The sequence below is a fragment of the Thermobia domestica genome, chromosome 14 (genome assembly GCF_964235325.1).
Source record: "Thermobia domestica chromosome 14, izTheDome1.hap1.1, whole genome shotgun sequence".
Taxonomy (NCBI): Eukaryota; Metazoa; Arthropoda; class Insecta; order Zygentoma; family Lepismatidae; genus Thermobia; species Thermobia domestica.
The window spans coordinates 73,832,015-73,853,560 of NC_137467.1; the positions used below are offsets into that span (position 1 = coordinate 73,832,015).

The 21,546-nt window shown below is 33.8% G+C and overlaps 1 protein-coding gene across 6 annotated transcripts in view; it reads left to right on the forward strand.

The window, feature by feature from the left end:
* The window catches only part of LOC145669734 (T-complex protein 11-like protein 1), a 195,505-nt gene that overhangs the window by 149,101 nt on the left and 24,858 nt on the right, over positions 1–21,546 (forward strand). For all 6 annotated transcript variants that reach the window (XM_081738065.1, XM_081738064.1, XM_081738062.1 and 3 more), the window contains 3 exons: positions 686–880; positions 7,415–7,535; positions 11,930–12,043. In XM_081738065.1, the coding sequence (XP_081594191.1) occupies positions 686–880; positions 7,415–7,535; positions 11,930–12,043 (430 nt within the window). The remainder of the gene's footprint in view (positions 1–685; positions 881–7,414; positions 7,536–11,929; positions 12,044–21,546) is intronic.

Consider the following 21,546-nt stretch of genomic DNA (forward strand, 5'->3'; position numbering starts at 1 on the left):
AGCTGAATAATACGCATCCTCATACCACCAGAACAACCCAGCGTGTTATATTCGGTATACGTCTTCTATCTTGCCGTGATAGGTCTACCGACCTATGCCTAGCGAGCATGTGGGACATGGTGGAACGAGCCCGACTAGTGGCAACTGATCAACTGCAAAGTCTACAACGAATCATACGGAACCATTTGAAATAGGTGTTTTACTATTGGTATAGTTGCCGTTATAGTATCTAAATCTAGACTCACTGCAAGTCTAGTGGTTAACGCGTGAAACTTTGCTGCATGGGGTCCAGGGTTCGATTCCCTGTGAGAGATTTACTGCACTTACAAAATTTGAACACATTACTATAGTTTGAATTCCGCCCTAAACTGAAGATCCACGTCTCGTAGCCTAGGTGTTGCAAACACAAGTTTAACTGCAACAAACAAACAATATCTAAATGTAATTAATGTCTTATTCGTAGCTGCCTTTGTTTCTCTTTTAAATCCATGTGATATTTAACAGCTTGTGGCCATAGTGAAGTTCTAGTGTGTATCTTTCTGAAGTTGAAGTACAAGACAAAAAAAATCTGATCCCCTCGTAAAGATCTGATGAGGATACTGATACATGAGATCCTACATGTCCTGAAAATCACCTACGTTCTGGTCAGCAGCAACTTCAGTAATATATTATTGTTTTCTTGCAGACAACGAAGGCTTAATAATTCAGTTTCTCCTAACCGTGGATTTGTCATCCCTGGTGTTGCAGCTTCGCCTCCGAAATTTGTGTCGTTGGAAGAGATTATGAAGGCTGCAAATGGAGTGTCTAATATGGTGCTAGCTCATGAAATAGCTGTTGATAAGGATTTCAAGTTGGAAAAGTTGGAGCCTCCTGAGAACAGGTAATTCTATGTTTATTGAAGATTGTATATGAGTCTGCCCTAGTGGCAACTCTTGAGAGAAGTCATATTGATAAAATGTTACCCCTAGAAGCTAAAGTAAGAAAACTTACTGTAATCTCCTAATTCTTTTATACAAGCTAAGGGAAGAAAATTGACCTAATGTTTTAAGTTTTGTATAGAAGGTAAAGGAAGAAAATTTACCTAATGCCCTAATTCATGTAAAGAAGCTAAGGGAAGAAAATGTACCGTACCTAATGTCTTAATTCTGGTATAGATGCTGAAGGAAGAAAACATACTGTTCTTGTTTACAAGCTAAGGGAAGAAAATGTACCTAATGTTCTAGTTCTTGTATAGCAGTTAAGGAAAAACTTACCTAATGTCCTAGCTCTTGTATACAAGATAACGAATGAAAACTTACCCAATGCTCTAATTCTTGTATACAAGCTAAGGGAAGAAAATGTACCTAATGTCCTAATTCTTGTATAGCAGTTAAGGAAAAACTTACCTAATGTCCTAGCTCTTGTATACAGCATAAGGAATGAAAACTTACCTAATGCTCTAATTCGTGTATACAAGCTAAGGGAAGAGAAGTTACTTAATGTTTTAATTCTTTTATACAAGATTTTTTTTATTCATGTGTACAATACATGTTAGGTAAATTTTCTTCCATTAGTTTCTAGCGGTAAAATTTTATAATTTTTGCCGATGTGCCTTTCCTCACGAGTTCCACTGGTCTGACAGTTTTTTCCGTTCTCTCTGTCTTTTCGACCCATCGTTTTTTTTTTCTTTCTTTTGCTAGCTGAAGGGTGGCTTATTCTTATAAGTTCTCTGTTGCGAAAATAATTTGTCCTTAAATTTAGTAAATCTTCATTATACGTGTGTATTACATTTACAACATAATTAATACGCCATCTTACCATTTACTTTCTTTTGGCATAAACTAACCCTATGTGTACATAGTTAATATAGTTACTTTGTTTACTATAAATTGTAAATGCAGCCCCAGCACAGAAATTGTGATTTTCTGAATATATATATACACCAGATTTTCCTCAGATAGAACCAGAACCATGAAAGTAAATGAATATTCTAAAAATTTGATTAACATAAAACAGTCCGGAAAATATTCATTGTTTTAGTTGATAACTGGGATGTATATGAATCCCACTCTAATTAACTTTAAATTTCTACCAGACAACTGAATAGTTTTTTTTTCTTTTGTAGATATGTTTAATAGATACAAATAACAAAAGTCAAGAAGTACTATAGCTGAATAAATTCTATATTACTTAAGTAATAGGAAAATAAACATAACTAAGATGCACGCACATCCTGCTTGATATACAAAGTGTTAACGTATAATAGGTTTGTTCTGTGTATTTTCGTTCTAAATAGCAATTAGAATTGTTATGTATTTATTTATTTTTAAAGAAAATTTATTAAGTCAAAACCTGAACGTCGGTCTGCATAGGAAAATATTTCACAGAATATTAGCCAGATAAACGTCAATTTGAGGACTCAGGTTCAGGTCTGGTTCTCACTACTTAATTTCTAGTTTCTCGTATATATTTGTTTATCTATTTTGCAACTTTCATATGTATATTTGGTGTTCATTATATTCATTTATATCCCTTTTAGCAAATATCACTGCTTATAACACTATTTCAAATTGCTCCCATTGTTTGGAACCAGTTTTATTTCATTATACTATACAGTTTGCAATAGATAAATATAAAATAAAATTAGGTATGATAAGTGTACACTTTCCACTAAACTAGAATACATAGTCCAGTGTGTATAATTCTTCTGAAGCCGGGTCTATGATTATTTTTGTTCCGAGACTACAATACTTCATTTTGCGTGCTACTGAAATACTTTGAGAAAAGTTTCGGGGAAGTGTTGACACTTTGTTTTATAAGTTTATGAACCTACTATACATATATACACATTCATTGTAGCAAAACAAACATGAAATTACATGAAAATATAGCCTTCAGTATAACAACATACAAATGTATAAGCGTCAATCCATCTGTAGTTACTCGACCCTGTCAGAAATTTGTTCAATTTTTTCTGTGTTTATTGCTTTAGGGTAGGAGTTCAAATAATAACTATTTGTTTTCTATTTTTCTCCCTTTCTAAAAATAGTGACCATCTTTATATCATAGAAGTCAGCATTTTTAGTATTTGCAAGCTCACATATGACAAGAAGATATTGTGTAGTAGTAGTCATATGATATAATAAATACTACAAAATTATTTACGTTTAATATCCAAAGATGAGATATATACTAATCAGTAGATCTTATTGAGCTGAAGAGAATGATATGCGTGAGTATAAAACCTCATGCGTAGTTTTCGAGAGAATGGATATAAACAATTAATTTTTGAAAATTAAAAAAATAATACTGGACGAGAACCATGTTACTTATTAATATTGAAATATGCCCACATTAAACTTTTCATTATGACAGAGCCAACACAATAGTGCCTAATGTACGGTTAATGAGATGTAGGTGAAAATTATCGTTACCTCGTAAATTTTAATTTCGGCTGAACTAAAAATATTGTTCACATATAAGACCAGGGTAATTTGCCACCCCGTGCAGTAGCATCATTTGTCATGCTCTTCTTTTCTCCAGAAAGAACGATTTTAAGTACCCTACCCCATCATGAATAGTGAAGGGGAGGGAAAGGGCACTCGCACTCAGAAAGGCTTAAACACTACAAATACAATATCGTTGTGTCTGTTTTTTCTTTCTTAAATAATAATCTATTATGTTAGTGGAAGATAAAGTAAATACGCCTGCAAAGGAAAGGTGGCAATCATTTTTATAGAATTCAATATCGAACTTCAATTTCAATAGTATGAATGTAGTATTCAAATAGAAGGTCAGCTTAATAATTTTAACTACCATTATCTTGAAGTTTGTTTCCAACAAGAAATATTTATTTTAAATAATATAGTTATAACAAATTTTGCCGCCCCTTGAAACTTGGTGCCTCGTGCAAATGCACTTTTTACACATATGGTAGAACCGGCCCTGTATAAGACACACACACACACACACATATATATATATATATATATATATATATATATATATATATATATATATATATATATATATATATATATATATATATATATATATCACTCGTTAGATACATTGAACTGAACAAGATTAACCGCTTGAGAGTGAACTGTCATGTATAGTTTGAGATGTTTTTTAAAAGAAAAAAAAACTTTTGAGGCGCCAACTAGTGTCTTGCTTGTTCTCAATAATAATAATAATAATAATAATAATAATAATAATAATAATAATAATAACACACTTGCACCGGACTCCAGAGTATGGATTCGATGTATTTTGGTACGCCGAATCCAAATTTCGAAACCCCAGGACGATTGACCGTATCAATTTTGTTTTATGGACGAAAAACTTGAGCGATTTTGGATGTTTTTTTTCGTATGGCTGTGTCCGTATATTCCCTATCCAAAATCGCTAAAGTTTTTCGACCATAAAAAGGGATTGACCCTGTCAATCGTTCTGGGGTTTTGAAATTTGAATTCTGTGTAACAAAACACATTGAATCCATACCTTGGTGTCCAGTGCATAGAACTTTTTTTTTTTTTTTTTTGTGGGGGTGTGTGGGGCTGTGTAATTGGTAGTTTTTATTTTGCTGGGAAAAAATGTGATTTATATATGTAGCAAAATGTACTGTTATGCAGAAGATTGTATTGATTGTTGTTCTTCTTTTCCTGACCGTGACACACTTACTCTTTACGCATATACTACTTGTGAATAAATAAGGTAAGTAAATAAAAAAAGATAGTTCCTTCCCCCTTTTCTGTGACAAAAGAAAACATTACATTTCTCTCAAGCTACGTGGGTTGTGATGGCTCAGTGGTAGAGCGTTCATCTCTGGTGCATGGTGTCCTTGGTTCGATCTCAGCTTGCGCCAAGTAAACTTTATGATGGACAAACAACGTGTGCATGGTTTTTCTCGAGGGTTCTCCCGTTTCCTCCCATATTATTCATTCCACCATTTCATTCGTTTCTCATCATCGTCGTTTCCTTTAGCCTAGACGGCATAACCATGGGACGTAAAACTTAAAGATTTCATTTTTTTTCTCAAGTTACGTTTTCAATTTAAAAGCGAAAACAATTCATTCCTCGCATGAAAATTCCTTCGGAGAGGCACATAATATAATTGTGATCTATATACATTTTGTCAGTCTCTTATATACTAAGTATCATCACTCTAATATAATAGAAACTACATATTAAGAATTTACGTGAAAAAAAAATAAAGTTAATTTCACCATTTAGGTTAAAGAAGATGGATAATTAATAAAAAGTGGAGTAACTAGCGGAATACTTGGTTTACCCCTTTTCAAAAGCTTATTTTTGATCTTCCATTAAACACATCAAACAATCAAATGGTGGAAGTAAGAGAAAACAGGAGATACCCGTAAAAAGTTTATGGATGCAATGTTTTACACCACAAACGCATATGGGGCTGGGGTCGAACCAGAGACCCGTCGCTCCAGAGATGGACGCTGTATCATTAAGTCTCATGGCCCGAGTACGAGATTGCTAACCATATTTTAATATCGATATTTGTGCAATAAAACAGTAGTTTCAATACGTGTAAACAAATAAAGGAAAATATACCCATCAAATTTCTTGTGGTTTAAGAATAAAATTGTCTATACCCAGTTTCCACCGGTCTATATTATAATAATACGGTTCCAATTCAGATTTTCTAATATAAAATCTGTGTAGGTATAGATGTAGTGGATTTAATGTAATAGATATGCATGTTCATTTAGTTCATGTTCATTTATATATACATACGAGGCTTGGCTAAAAAGTAAAGGGACTGGCAACATTGTCAGAAGTATATGTGGAGCAGTGGGAAGTGCTGCGTGCAGAACAACCTTGAACCTTCGAGAAGAGAATAATATACATGAGTTACCGCTCTCGGTGTGGTTTGGTTTGTGTCAACGATTGAAGAGGTATGAAATCGTGTTGACGAAAGAATAGCAAATGTAAAAATTGAGCAGCGCATTAACTTGAAATTAATTGTGAAATTAAAGGAATCACACTCAAGTGTGTGTGTGTGAAACCGTTGTAGGATGTGTGTGGTGATAATCCGATGTCATGTACGCGAGTGTTTGAGTGGCATAAACGCTTCAGCGAGGGACACAAGAACGTTGATCATGATAAATGACCGTGTAATCCTGTCACAGCAACAACAGAGGAAAATGTGGTAAAGTGACGGACATTGTCCGGAAAGATCGCAGGCTCAGCATTCGAATGATAGCAGATATAGTGGACGTCGAAAAAGAGTCAGTCCGTGCAATTCTACATGACTATTTGAACATGTGCAGAATTTGCGTTAAAATGGTACCAAAAAACCTAAAGCAGGAGCAGAAGGACTTACGGAAGTAAGTTTGCAGTAACATAGTGGAACTCCTGGAAGCAGAACCGGTCTTGTTAACGAAAATAGTTACTGGTGACGAAACATGGATCTTTCAGTATGATCCTGAAACGAAAAGGCAATCCATGTACTTGAAAATTACCTCATCACCGCAAATGAAAAAAGCACGGAACAACAAATCGAAATTGAAGATCATGCTTATTGTGTTCTTTGATATCAATGGCCTGCTACTGATTGAATGATATCATCTTGTCAGACATTGAATAAGCAGTAAGGTTTTGGTGAAGCTGCGAGAACGCATGAGAAAGAAAAGGACTGTCTTGAGGAAGAATAATGAATAGATTGTGCATTACGACAATGCCCCTTCACATACTGATTTGACCGTTAAGCAGTTTCTGGCAGATTTGAACACCCACCTTACTCGCCGGACTTGTCACCATACATTTTTTTCAGTAAACCGTACTTTTGGTACCAGTCCTGTTATTTTTAGTCGGCCTTCGTGTATATATATTGATAGATATAGTTTGATTTTATATATATATATATATATATATATATATATATATATATATATATATAAAAGAGAACGCACAAATCCTTTGTTACCTCATCACGCTAATACGGCTGAACCAATTTCTTTTATTTTTGGGGGGTTATTAGGATTTGGACCCTAGATGGTTTTTATCATATCACTTTAATTTTTAATTACCAGTGTCTTGAGATAATTGACCATTCAAGTGTCCATAACGTACAAATCCTTTGTTAGCTCATCATAGCTAAATCTAACCGTATTTATATGCAACCCACATGACCGTGTCACTCGGCGGGTTAACATAAATGACAGGCGATATAATGTTAACATTCTTCTATGGTTTTTATCATATCACTTGAAAGCGAAAAAGTAAAAATTATCTAAGTAACAAAGTTTATTGCGTTCCAGGGTGACCGCAGCGAAGCGGGGTGAACGCTGCTAGTATATATATATATATATATATATATAATACTCTCGTAAATAATTGAAGTTATAATTTTTGTCGTAACACATTCCATACTGGATAAATATTAATGTTATTTTTGTGTTTTCAGCCTTGTTAAACGAGTCAAAGATACAGTACATAAAGCCTTTTGGGACTTATTGGTTGAGCAACTAAATGAGGACCCGCCTAATTATTCACAGGCAATGGTTCTACTAAAGGATATTAGAGAGGTAAATAGTTTTATTAAAGAAATTTGTAATTATTATTGATGTACTAATTAAAATAAGATAACGTTATCTTAACTTACCAACTAGCTCACAGTCGACCTTGCTTCCTCTACAACACGCCTTCACTCTATCCGACCTTATGTCTTTCTTCCTTAAATCATCCAGCACCAGTGACGTAAGCAGGGGGATAACGGGGCTTGTGGCCCGGGCGCCGAATTGGGAGGGCGCAAAATTGGGCAAATATTTGGGGGAGCGTTTTGGTTTGATTGGTGCTAAGGGGAGTCTTGCCTCGGGCGACAACTGGCGTAGTTGCGTCGCACAGTGGGGCCAAAACATTGAATTCTTGGCAAGAAGTAAGAATACGCAGTATTTAATATGTAGAAAAAATATTTGGACATAAAATTATCTTACTAGGTGACACGCACCAAGAAGGCTCGTGATAAGAGAGTCTGATGGATTAGTAATAAACAAACACATCACAAACGGTAATATTCCTTATATTCGCTCCTAAATTATATAACATTATATGATTGGCATAAACACGCGCGTGGGCAATATGCTTTGATTTGGCAATTTACTATTGGTTTACATTGTTGCGCGTGAAAGGAAGAAGTGTAATTATACAATTCACAACTGAAGAATAATAATAAGAATAAAATTAAAGAAAATTTCCGGCTTTCCAAGATTAATTCAAAGTTGTGGAGGATTCGTTATGACAATGATGATGTAAGGTGGCTTCAATACATAAAAATTATCATAAGTTCTCGATATGAATACATTATCAGACATATTAAACATATTATGATTTATATGTATTGATAAAATATTCATATTGTTTCATATCTTGCATCGTGCAATACGTGGGCTCATTTCAAGATTTTGATTGAAACACTCTGAGCTGGAGCGAACGGAGGCTCATTACAGTTGATTCCAATGTCACTTCTGTGCATGCATCACAAAAAACAAAACACTGAATTCATCAACACCATTTTTAATATGGTGCACCTTAAGGTCCGTAGATTGTTTAGCAAACATTAGCGTTTCAAAATGTTGCCACCATTAATCAATATTGTTGACTAGAGTTCATTTCTGTAGGTGAATGCCCGAGAAATAGGACTAGATGTTGGGAACAAAATGGGACCTTGGAGCGAAGCCCCCAACGAGGTCTCAAGACAAAATTCCCAGAATCGACTTATATTCAACTTTGTTAGTGCGTGCATGGAGATCATGTCTAATAATTTAACACTTGCTCTCACATTCGCCTCAATTTAAAAGCAGCACTACATCCAGAAAGCGTTTTTCCTAAAACATTTTCATGCGCTATATTTCCCAAAAGTGCAAATATGAGTAAGTTTTCTCTTTGCATACAGTAATAACAATGTTTCCGCTGCTACCACATATTAAACAATCACAGACATGATGTGCCATGTTTTCTACTAAAATGCCATTCTATCGTTTGACCATAGTTTATGTGCTTTCAGTACCACAGCATTTTTCAACTATGATATTATGTAGTACTACTGCACATCACATTAACATTCTAAATGTACAAAACGATGCATATCTGTGGGTCGTGTTACCATGTTTACCAGCCGCTGAAGATTAATACGCGCTGTAGGGATAATCACATTCAAATTCGACTTCGTATCTTCTGTCACTTAGTAGCGCCTCTCCATCTTCGGCGGATAACCAAGTTTACGCGTGTCATAGGTCATTGTAAGTAGCTACCACTTCCTTTCCTGCACACTATCTTATGTATGCACTATTAAGGTTTCAATATAACAAATTACTTCGCGTCAATCTTTTAATTCATTTTTTGGGGTGTTGCCAAGGATTGCCTGGTTGGGCCCCATTGTGCGTCGCTGTCCAGTACATCATTGAACCACGGTAGTTTTGGTCTTCCTTTCCTCCTACCGAAGTAAATTTCAGTTTCATGCTTTTTTCGATATTCTATTATCCTCCATTCGCATGCCATATCCCAGCCAGTTAAGTTTTTTTTTTTTAAATATAAATCTCCCTATATCTTTCTTTTCCGAACTTTCACTAATTTTATTATTATTCGTTATACTCCAATTATATTCTTTTTTTATTGATTCGTACATTCTTCTAATTGCACCTCTCTCAAATCATCTTAACTTTTCTTCATCATCCTTTTATTGTTCAAGTTTCACTACTATATGCTATCGTTAATCATATAAGAGTATTGTACACTGTGAACCTGAAAGATGTGCACAAACTCCGGGAGGGAATTCGTGACTTGAAAAGAAGACAAAAAATCCTGTTGCATTTTGTCGAATTCCGCGTCTTGTACGAGTGACAAGGGTGCAAACTTAGAATCGAAAATTAAATCCTGAAAATTGGAACGCTACAGAAAGATGTGCGCATACTTTGGAAGGTGATTCGTGACGTGCAAAGAAGACAAAAAGTTTTTTTTTTGCATTTTGTCGAATTTCGCGCCGTGTACGAGTGACAAAGGTGCCATCTTGGAATCGAAAATCAAATCCTGAGAATCGGAACGAAACAGAAAGATGTGGACATACTTCGAAAGGTAATTCGTGACATGAAAGAAGACAAAAAGTTCTCTTGCATGTTGTTGAATTCCGCGTCATGTACGTGTGACAGAGGTGCCAACTTGGAACCGAAACTCCAATCGTGACAATTACAACGGAACAGAAAGATGTGCACATATTTCGGGAGATGATTCTGACATTCAACAAAATGCAAGAGGACTTTTTGTCTTCTTTTGATGTCACGAATCCCCTTCTGAAGTATGTGCAGATCTTTGTGTTCCGTTGTAATTGTCACGATTGAAGTTTCGATTCCAAGTTGGCACCTTTATCACTCGTACACGATACGAAATTTGACAAAATGCAAGAGGACTTTTTGTTTTGTCTTCTTTTGATGTCATGAATCACCTCCCGAAGTTCCTTCACATCTTTTAAGTTTACCCTGTATATTTACATTTTTGTTTTCCTATTTATGCATTTATTTCTTGTGAGTTGTTGATTATTAAAATATGTTTTAATTCCTGCTTAGACTATCTCTGAAATATCATTCCTACTGTTTATGACCGTTCCTGAATTTCTCAATTGTTTCAAAACTGTAGTTTCCAATATTATTTTTCCCTTTTTCTTTCCTAATTTATTATTTATTAACAGGTGTTCTGTTTTTGCATTATTCGTGTTCATTTCTGATTCCAGTTCAGTACATACTCTTTCAGCTCATTTAAAATAAGATAAACTGAATCAATTTCGTAATTTGAACATGATCATAGAACAATTATAGTTGGTTAAAGGGCTAAAAGAAGACAGTGGTGCATATCCCTCTATGATTCACAAGAATTTATCTGGTAGCAAGTGTAAATGTTTTAACTATTTTTTTCTCGACTTCGTAGAAGTTCAGTAACGTACTTTGTATTATGCTTTTTGACATCCCTGAAGAAAACAAAACGCATTGCAAAAGCGGCTTGTGAGAGAAGAATTTTTTTTTTTTGAAGCTACAAGAAGAAAACTTTTTTCGTGTACTAATTGTGTATACAATAATTAATACATTAGATAACCTTTATTCTCTTAGTTTTCACTGAAAAAGAAAAACTAATATTTACCATTGTGACATCATATTGACAAACCGCCTTAGATCAGCATAAACTAAACAAAGCATGATTTAACAGATTCGAGAAAATTTGAAACTTCAAAGAAATATTAATAATGATGGTTATTATGATTCTTAATCTATAAACTTGCACTGGCTTCTGGTAGAGGCTATATCTCAGTCCAAGTTAAGTTTGTAGTGGACAAATCGAACCCGTTGGTTTTCTCGGAGTTTTCTCAGTTTTTCCCAAATTCCCATTCTACTAATTATTTCATAATCATTTACTATCATTAATCATCCGTCAGCTTTAGCCTAAAGGGCATAATTGTGGGACGTAAAACTAGAAATTTCGTTTCATTTTATTTCTAGAAGAGCAATCTTTTGAATTTATTACTAAGATCGCTTTCCAAGTGGTTTATATAACAGTAGTCTAAGGTACTTCATGAAGCTCAGTAGAGTTTCTACATCAGCGTATACCAATGGTAGAATATCCTAGTTTTATCACTCATTTGGTTCGGATTCCACGTTAATCCGTAGGTCCACGTCTCATATAGCCTCGCTGCTGAACGGGACGTAAAAATCAAATCAACTCAACCCTAGTTTTATCACAGATTACTTCTGAGTATATGATATGGAGGTTTGTGCTTGAAGAAAAAGTTGTAAATAGAATAATTTTGTTTCATATTTTGCAACATGTAAAATAAATATTATTCCTGTTTTATGACACATGTTGGTCAGTGTTCGAACCATTAGATAAATAATAATAATTTAGTCGTAGAATAATATAGTTCTATTTCTGCTTCCAGAATCTATTATCATTACTCTTACCTCATCATACCAAAATTAAAACCGAAATCTGTGAGGTTCTAGATTCGGATTTAATAGAACAACAGGTGAAGGCCGGTGTTCTAGATTTTCAGGTAAGTATTGTTTATTTGATTCCTGAAAATATATTATGTATAAATTGTTAGGTCTTGTAATTATGCCATTGTCTATTTATTGTTATAATGTACAATAATGTTGTGTACAATATACAAATATAACAATAATGTTGTGTAACAATAATTTTAGAAATGATAAAAAAAAAGAAAAAAAAAGGAATCAAAAGGTTGCGATCTTCGCCAATAATTAGTTTTTGGAACAGGGGCCAACATTTTTGAACGGCCCCTAAATCGAGTTTTCGTGCTTTCTACGGAATAAACACATCATACTGAGTTACGTGATAGTTTGGATTTGGCTATACTGTATGTAGTTCTCCAGATATAAGGCCTGCAAGAAAATTTTGTATAACATACATATGACAAAAAGGATTTTTTTTATTTGACAATTGTAATGTGACTGTATAAATAACGTTATTATAGAAGTGTAGGATCTTCAATTTAGTTCTTTTTATATTGATATAATTCTTTTATTTCATTTTAACAAAGAAACATTGACCAAAGCTTAAAACACACTTTATTTTAAATTATAATAATGGTTTCGGATATCTAACATATCCTTCTTCAGACAATATCGAAAATAAATGAAAATACAGACATATATATAGTCATTGTTATCAAAACATTTAAATTCTTTTAACAGACATATATATAGTTATTGTTGTACTTTATTTTTTTTCCTCCTATTTGCTGAGGCCTTCTTGTTCACTTTCCAACTATCACGTTCCGCCATTTTTGTTTCTTATAAGGAACTTTTTTATTTTCTTCTTGTCTATGCTATCTAAACTTCCTTGCCATAATTCATTAATAAGTAAGCCTCCTGTCCAGTTCATCAGTTTATCTCTTCCTACCTTCTTTATTCAATCTGCTTCTTTCACACTTCGTTAATAACATTCTTTTCTCCATCTCCAATACTTCCGTCTTATCCCACTTAATTCCGTGATTCTATTTCATATCTTTAAATTATGTAAGAATGATATCTTAAATATTCATAGAGCATAGAATTTAAGACAAAGTTCGTGTAATGAAGGTGCACTAGAAAAAGATAAAATAATATGTTTAAAACAGCACAAAAATGCAAATTAAGCTACAATGCCAAATCTGACTTACTAACAGAAAAAAAAAAAAACTGAAGTAATGATAACATGAAATTAAATACTTGTTCAAGTAATAAAAATGGTAATTTAATTGCATATTTTAAAGTAAAAATTTCCACTGAATTAAGAATAAATAATAAATCATCTTTGTTAAAAGAAAAAGAATACATATTTCGCGTTATCATTACTCGGTATACTATACACAAATTCAAATAAGTAAAAGGAGATTTTATGAATGCTTTCTGTTGAAAAGAATTGACTCAAGTGAGACAAATTGTCATTATAGACTGCGCAAGAACGCTTAATTTTTAGGGTGAAAGAGAGGGACAAAGACAATTTAAGAAACTAGTAGCAAATGAAATTTCTATGTACCGACAGTATACGCGATTTGGAGCCTGTTATATATTTTTCATAAGTAGTTGTGTGTGTTGAACTGAAAAATTCAAAATTAATATATTGAATGATAATTAACATAATACGTTCAAACACTTTACTCTGAGGGAAGAACATAGACTGAAAGTATTTGAAAACAAGATCCTGAGAAGAATATTCGGATCCAAGAGGAACGGGAATGAGGAATGGCGAAAACTTCATAACGAGGAACTACATAGTTTATACGGTTTACCCAACATTGTTAGAGTCGTCAAGTCTAGGAGGCTTGGGTGGGCGGGTCATGTAGCTAGAATGGAAGAAAGTAGAAACGCTTTCAAAGTCTTGACTGGAAGACCCATCGGAAAACGACCATTAGAAAGACCTAGGCGCAGAAGGGAGGACAATATTAAGATGGATCTCGCAGAGATAGGAATACAAAGTAGAAACTGGATGCAGTTAGCTAAGGATAGAAGTCAGTGGAGAGCTTTTGTGAACACGGCATTGAGCCTCCGGGTTCCATAGGCCATAGAGTTAGTTAGTGAGTTCAAACACTAACACATAAGCAGAAGTATTTGTTCCTGAAATTTTATTTTACTCTCTACCAAATTAAACTTTTAAGACACAATCGACTAAAATCACTATTCGATAACTTAGTGAAAAGACATTTTAATTACTCTTCGTAAAACCATGAAAATGCAGTTAAAGGGCGCCTAAATTACATATTAGTCATGTCACACTTAGAACAGAGTTCCCACAGACCTGGAAAATCAGGGTATGTTGATTTTTGTCAAGGAAAACTAGTAAAATTATTGAAGAGTTCTTTAATATCAGGGAAACAAAGTAGTCGTTCTCGATAATGAAGGCAACTTTGAAATAAGGGTATATGGGATTTAGAGATCATGCAACATAACAATACAGAATAACTAGCGTTGATTACGCGCTTTGCTGGATTGAAATAAAAACTTTAAATGCACAGCTCCTTATGTTGTGTTTGGTAAAAATGACAGTAAAAATTAAATATTACTTGTGTGGGTTAAATTTGGATTTAAACCGCATCGGAAGTGTTACTCTTCATCTCAGCGACCCCGAACACTATGAATTCGACACTAATATCTGTCGTTTTCGATCGTTTTTATAAATCTCCCTCTCTCCCAAGTTGTGGGGCTGAATTTAATTTAAACGGAATCAGAGGTGTCATTGTTCATCTCAGCGACCCCGAAAACTATGGATTCGACACTAATATCGATCATTTTTGGTCATTTTTAAATATCTCCCCGCTCCTCTTCCCCTAAGTTGCACCGTCAAGGCGAAATTATAAAAACACTCCCAGACCTGAACCTCATCTACCTAGGTATGTCGAAAATTTTGATCGAGATCGTTGGGGTTGTTCAAGGGGTGCGAAGTCACAAACATATATAGATAGGTAAATAAGTTATAGATGCATTACGGTGTATTAAGTTATATTGTACGACAATTTCTGGTTAGATTCTTAACTCTAAAATGAGTTGAGCTACAGCATCTTGAATCCCTTAATGTAGACAGAGTATGGGTCTCTGACCTTCTGAGCTGAGATAGATACGTCTTTTTAACCTACTTCAGAAAAAGGAGGAAGTTCTCATTTTGATTAGTTTGTGTATGGAGGGTTCCTACTGGTCAGGAAAGTCAGGGAAAAAGATGTAGGTCAGGCAAACTCAGGGGAAAAGACTGGAAATCAGGGAAAGTCAGGGAAATTATATATATGATCTCTATAGAATAAATGTTCTTATATCTAAATATTCACCGTTATTTATTCTTTATTTATATATCAACGTCATCCGATACCTGTCATGAAAGTCAGTGAATTTCCTGCCAAGGATCAGGGAGAAATCAGGGAAATAGTTTTCTCCACGATCAGTAGGAACTCTGTTATGTTCACACATAACTGATTCGATGATTCTTTCTTGTTTGAACGAGCATATCTTTCCCGTGGTCCCATATAAATTTTCTTAGGATATAGTGATTGTCTTTGAAGTTAGACCATGAAACACCTCAACGGGTGTAATATGAAAACGGTAATTAACATACTTTAATATGCGTATGTTCAAGCGTAACATAGAATAGGTGCACCGATTTTAATTTTTGTTTGTTTGTTAGAAAGAGTATTCTTTTCCGATGTTTCCACTTAAATTTCATGAGGATCTAACAGTAGCCTGCGGAGCTAGATCATGAAACTTCGACTGATGTTCATTCCATAGTTGTGCGTGTGATCACGCATAATTTCAGCATAAGATGAATCAATTTTATTTATTTGCTTTTTCTTTGTAAAAGTATGTTCTCGCGGTAGTTTCATATAAATTTTATTAGGATCTGACGACAGTCATCGGAGCTAAACCTTAAAACTCCTAAACATTTGATAGTCTTAATCTTGTGTGTATGTTCACGTATAATTCGTGATGTCCTCTACGCTGACCCACTTTATAGGAAATAGTGTTCTACCTTTAGTATAGGTACCAACTAAACTACTGGAGTTACGAAAAAATAGAAAAGTAAACAAGCGTTTTTCAGGGAAGTAGGTAAACCTTTGTCGGCGAAAATCAGGGGAAGTACAAAAATCTTTGGGAACCCTGTAGAACCATTCTAAGTGACTTTCAAATATACAAGTATATGGTCTTAATTGTTATTTTTAATTGAGAATAAGTAACGTCAAAAATAATAAATTAATAAAGGATAGGATCAACGGGATGCAGAACCCCTTGTAATGCTCCACCATTTGGTGTACGTATTACAATCCTGCACCGTCATAAATATGTTAACGTTTTGTTCATTGTTCGTTTAAGATATTATATTTGTTATTAGTTCTTTAAGATGACGTTATTCTTAATCTACACCAGGAGACTGTGTAAAAATAACTTGGAATTTGGTCCGAATCCCTTGAAACTAAAATAAGAAAAAGAAGAAAATAATATACTTAACTTGATCGATACAAGACAATAGGCAGGATTTTCTGAAGTTTTGAAAGTTAATCTTTTGAATAACATGAACCTGTAAGTAATACATTTAGGGGCTCTGCCCCTTTTTCTTCGAAACTCCAGGGACAAATATTAAATTCAAAATTCGTGTAAATGTAATCGTTTTAATACTACGTTCAAAATCTATAATATAAAATTCAATTTTCTGAACTGTTTAATCCTGCAACCAAGCAAATCACGGTCAAAGGTTTAGTTGTCATACATCATTTAATACGTCTGTAGAAATAAGGAGTGTAAGATTGAACAAATAATCAATGAAACGAATAATATCATGCGCCGTTTATTAACATGATATATAGTTATTATACAGAAGCTTTGCACTAAAATACCTGGATACCGGTTGCTAACGTCTCATGCCTGAAAGAAAGAACATTTGATTTTGTAACATAGGTAATAATAATCGCAGTACTACAATGATTATTATGAATATAAATGATTTAAGAATATTTATGATAAAAATAAGCTATTATTATAAATGAAATATGAATATGAGTGATGGATGAATTAGAAGTAATGAATTATTACGATAATAATGTTTATTAAAAGAATTTTATGATTTTCTACGATGGCGATTCAGCTTACCTGTGTTTATTCATGTATCACATATCAAGGCTAGAAGACAATTCATTCAACTAAATGTCCATGGTATTCTACTCATGAAGCAAGCTTATATGATTACTGGTGCAATATAGACTTTTGTTGTTCAGTCTTGCTAATTCTAAGATGATCTAACTAAACTAAAACTAACCCATGGTTTATTCTTTCTTCATTATTGCTCATTTGTTAATAAATCTTGTATATAATTACCTTTTCATGTTCTATATTGTCTTTGTATGATTATTGATGTATCATAATTTTGTTTAATGGAATCCTACTATCTCAGGAATTGGTTTATTCGTATTGGAATAATATTACTCAGAAAATTATTTGTTAAATTGAACATAGAAATACAACATAACTGATTATATACTCCTTGCTGCTGCTGGTTAACTTCTCGCATCAATATATATAAATATAATTAAACGCAATCTCCAGCTATTACGTCACGGTAATACTCAGTTAACCGACCGGGCGTTGTGATTATGTGGTTTTCATCATGCCAGCCTATTATTCAAGGACTTGGAATGCGTTATCTATTTTGAGGACATACCTCAATGGCGACCATGGGCCTACAGTTCCACGACGCCTGCCATGTCACCCGTCACGGGACTGTATCAAAAAAAAAAAAAAAAAAAAAAAAAGAAAAGAATTTGTTGCGCAATAAGAAAAAAACGTAAGCACGGGCCATTACAAAATGGCGACTTCCAGCTACAGGATTGGAAGTTGAAGCCAGGGAATACAGGTAAATTCTATCTGAAATGAAGTGGATTCAACTTCGGAATTTTAGAGTTGTGTGTGGTGGAAATCTTAATTATTGATTATAGTTGTGCGAGAGAAAACAGCGTTTGTGTAAAAAAAAAAAAAAAAAAAAAACTTTAGAAGATATGTCCTGGAGTTAGAGAAGGAAAGGAAGTCCCTGACTGAACATTCGAAAACAAAGTGAAAATGACTGAAAAACAAAGTAATAATATGGACATTACCCATAAGGTGATGAATACAAATAAGTATGGCTGTTGTAGCGATGAAATAATCTCCATGCAAAAGTCGAGGAGAATAGTAGCATCTATTATATGTCACAGGTGTAATTTATCGTACCATTGGAAGTGTGTTAATATCAATATGTACGATATTATAAGTATGTCTACTACTGCTTGGTACTGCGTAAATTGTTCAAGGAAACAATATGGTGAAGAACAAAATGAATTAAGACATAATGATGAAATACAAAAGGAAGTAAAAGAAAAGGGCGAAGAACACAATGCTGGAGGACAAAATGTAAAGAAACAAACTAGAAAAGGACACGATAAAAGAGGACAAAGCGGCGAAAAACAAACTAAAGAGAGACAAGAAGAAACAGTAGAAGATAAACTAGATAGAATACTGAGAACACTTCGTGAAATACGGCTTGACGTACAAAGCTCGAGACGGAAAAGACAAGAATGTACAGAGTTTAATAAAGAAATGAAAGAGGAATGTCAGAAGCTGGTTAAGGTTACAGAGGAAGAGTTGAAAGATAATAAGTCTGACACTGGGAAAGGTAAGAAAATCGAAATTAACAGAACTGATGAAGGAGCACAGGAATGCGAACTGTTAGAAAATGAGCATCAGTCACGAAAGTTCGAGACATCGAATTTAGATAAAGAACAGCAGCGTAAAGAAAGTACATTTCTTGTGGACGAAAGTGTGGATGAACCGATGTTTAAAACAGATTTGATTCCGGAAATGGTATCCATTGGAAATCGTGAAACCAAAAATGGAAAAGTAAAACAAACTGTCAGTCAAATGGATGTGAATCTAGATTTGGAATCTAGTGAAACAGAGAACGACATGATCGTATGCAAGACCCGAAGTCGGAAGAGCCAGGGAGTTATGGAAGAAATTGATAAGCAATGCAATATTCATGATGAAGAACGTTGCACCGAAGTCGAAGAAAGTGAAGTCAAATTTGAAGAAAAAGGTAACACGACTACAGAAGTTGACATTGGTGTTGAAGAAGAGAATCGTAATGTGAAATCGCATTTTGACGAAAGACAAGACCACTTTAGAAAGAAAGAGGATCACATTCGAGGAGAAATGAAAAGAGACGAATTAAAAGAATCGAACTTGAAAGAAACAGATGAATGCAACAAGAATGAAATGGAAAAGGTTGAAATCGTGCAAGATGAGACAGTGAAGTTTGAACAAAGTGTCCGACATTTATTAAACGAAAGAGAAAGTAATCGAGGACATAGCAAGAAGAAAGAAGTGAGATATAGAGTGAAACAACATTGGATAAGACGAAGAAGAGTACATGGAATGAAGAGAATGACGAAAAGATATATGAAAGGATATATATGGATATATCTTTCGAAGAAAAGAAAGAAATTCGCTCATGAAATAAAAGTTATGACTCGGCAAAAGGAAAAGAAGAAAGTGAAAGTGAAGACATTTCTTGTAGATGACTACCAAAATGCGAAGGGACAGCAATCACGAATTGCCTGCAAGAGTGAGAATCTGAGCAGAAAAGTGTGGAAAAGGAAAAGGAGGAAAGTAAAATTCAATAAATCGGTAATTGGGGATAGCCAGAGGAATAGAAGTAAAATCCACCGAAAACTGGCAAGAAAAAGGTTTTTTCATGTCATTTGGAAACCCAGAAAACGAAAACGGAAGAAAGGTCAAACAGAGAAGTTAATGGAAGAACAATACCGACCTGATGAGACAACGAAAGCTGCTTCGAACATAAGGGTGAAAACACACTTGATGCACCGCAAGAGAAGAAGAATGAAAAATGCTACTTTTCTGAAGCGATTTCGGAACATGAGGAAATATGGTGAAATAAATCCAAAATTGGTATTGATAGACGCTATGAGCAGTGTAACCTTAGGGTACTCCGAATGGAAAAAGATGAAAAAGATTGTGATAGTCATATACAAGAACGTTACATGAGTTCCAAATATAATCATATGACGGATTGTCTCAGTTCTTTAAGATTCTGTTATGCATGAGTTAATTAATCTCTAAAATTTTATCTAACGTTAAAATTTTATTTGGCGAGGGGGAAAATTGTAATGCTCCACCATTTGGTGTACGTATTACAATCCTGCACCGTCATAAATATGTTAACGTTTTGTTCATTGTTCGTTTAAGATATTATTATTGTTATTAGTTCTTTAAGATGACGTTATTCTTAATCTACACCAGGAGACTGTGTAAAAATAACTTGGAATTTGGTCCGAATCCCTTGAAACTAAAATAAGAAAAAGAAGAAAATAATATACTTAACTTGATCGATACAAGACAATAGGCAGGATTTTCTGAAGTTTTGAAAGTTAATCTTTTGAATAACATGAACCTGTAAGTAATACATTTAGGGGCTCTGCCCCTTTTCTTCGAAACTCCAGGGACAAATATTAAATTCAAAATTCGTGTAAATGTAATCGTTTTAATACTACGTTCAAAATCTATAATATAAAATTCAATTTTCTGAACTGTTTAATCCTGCAACCAAGCAAATCACGGTCAAAGGTTTAGTTGTCATACATCATTTAATACGTCTGTAGAAATAAGGAGTGTAAGATTGAACAAATAATCAATGAAACGAATAATATCATGCGCCGCTTATTAACATGATATATAGTTATTATACAGAAGCTTTGCACTAAAATACCTGGATACCGGTTGCTAACGTCTCATGCCTGAAAGAAAGAACATTTGATTTTGTAACATAGGTAATAATAATCGCAGTACTACAATGATTATTATGAATATAAATGATTTAAGAATATTTATGATAAAAATAAGCTATTATTATAAATGAAATATGAATATGAGTGATGGATGAATTAGAAGTAATGAATTATTACGATAATAATGTTTATTAAAAGAATTTTATGATTTTCTACGATGGCGATTCAGCTTACCTGTGTTTATTCATGTATCACATATCAAGGCTAGAAGACAATTCATTCAACTAAATGTCCATGGTATTCTACTCATGAAGCAAGCTTATATGATTACTGGTGCAATATAGACTTTTGTTGTTCAGTCTTGCTAATTCTAAGATGATCTAACTAAACTAAAACTAACCCATGGTTTATTCTTTCTTCATTATTGCTCATTTGTTAATAAATCTTGTATATAATTACCTTTTCATGTTCTATATTGTCTTTGTATGATTATTGATGTATCATAATTTTGTTTAATGGAATCCTACTATCTCAGGAATTGGTTTATTCGTATTGGAATAATATTACTCAGAAAATTATTTGTTAAATTGAACATAGAAATACAACATAACTGATTATATACTCCTTGCTGCTGCTGGTTAACTTCTCGCATCAATATATATAAATATAATTAAACGCAATCTCCAGCTATTACGTCACGGTAATACTCAGTTAACCGACCGGGCGTTGTGATTATGTGGTTT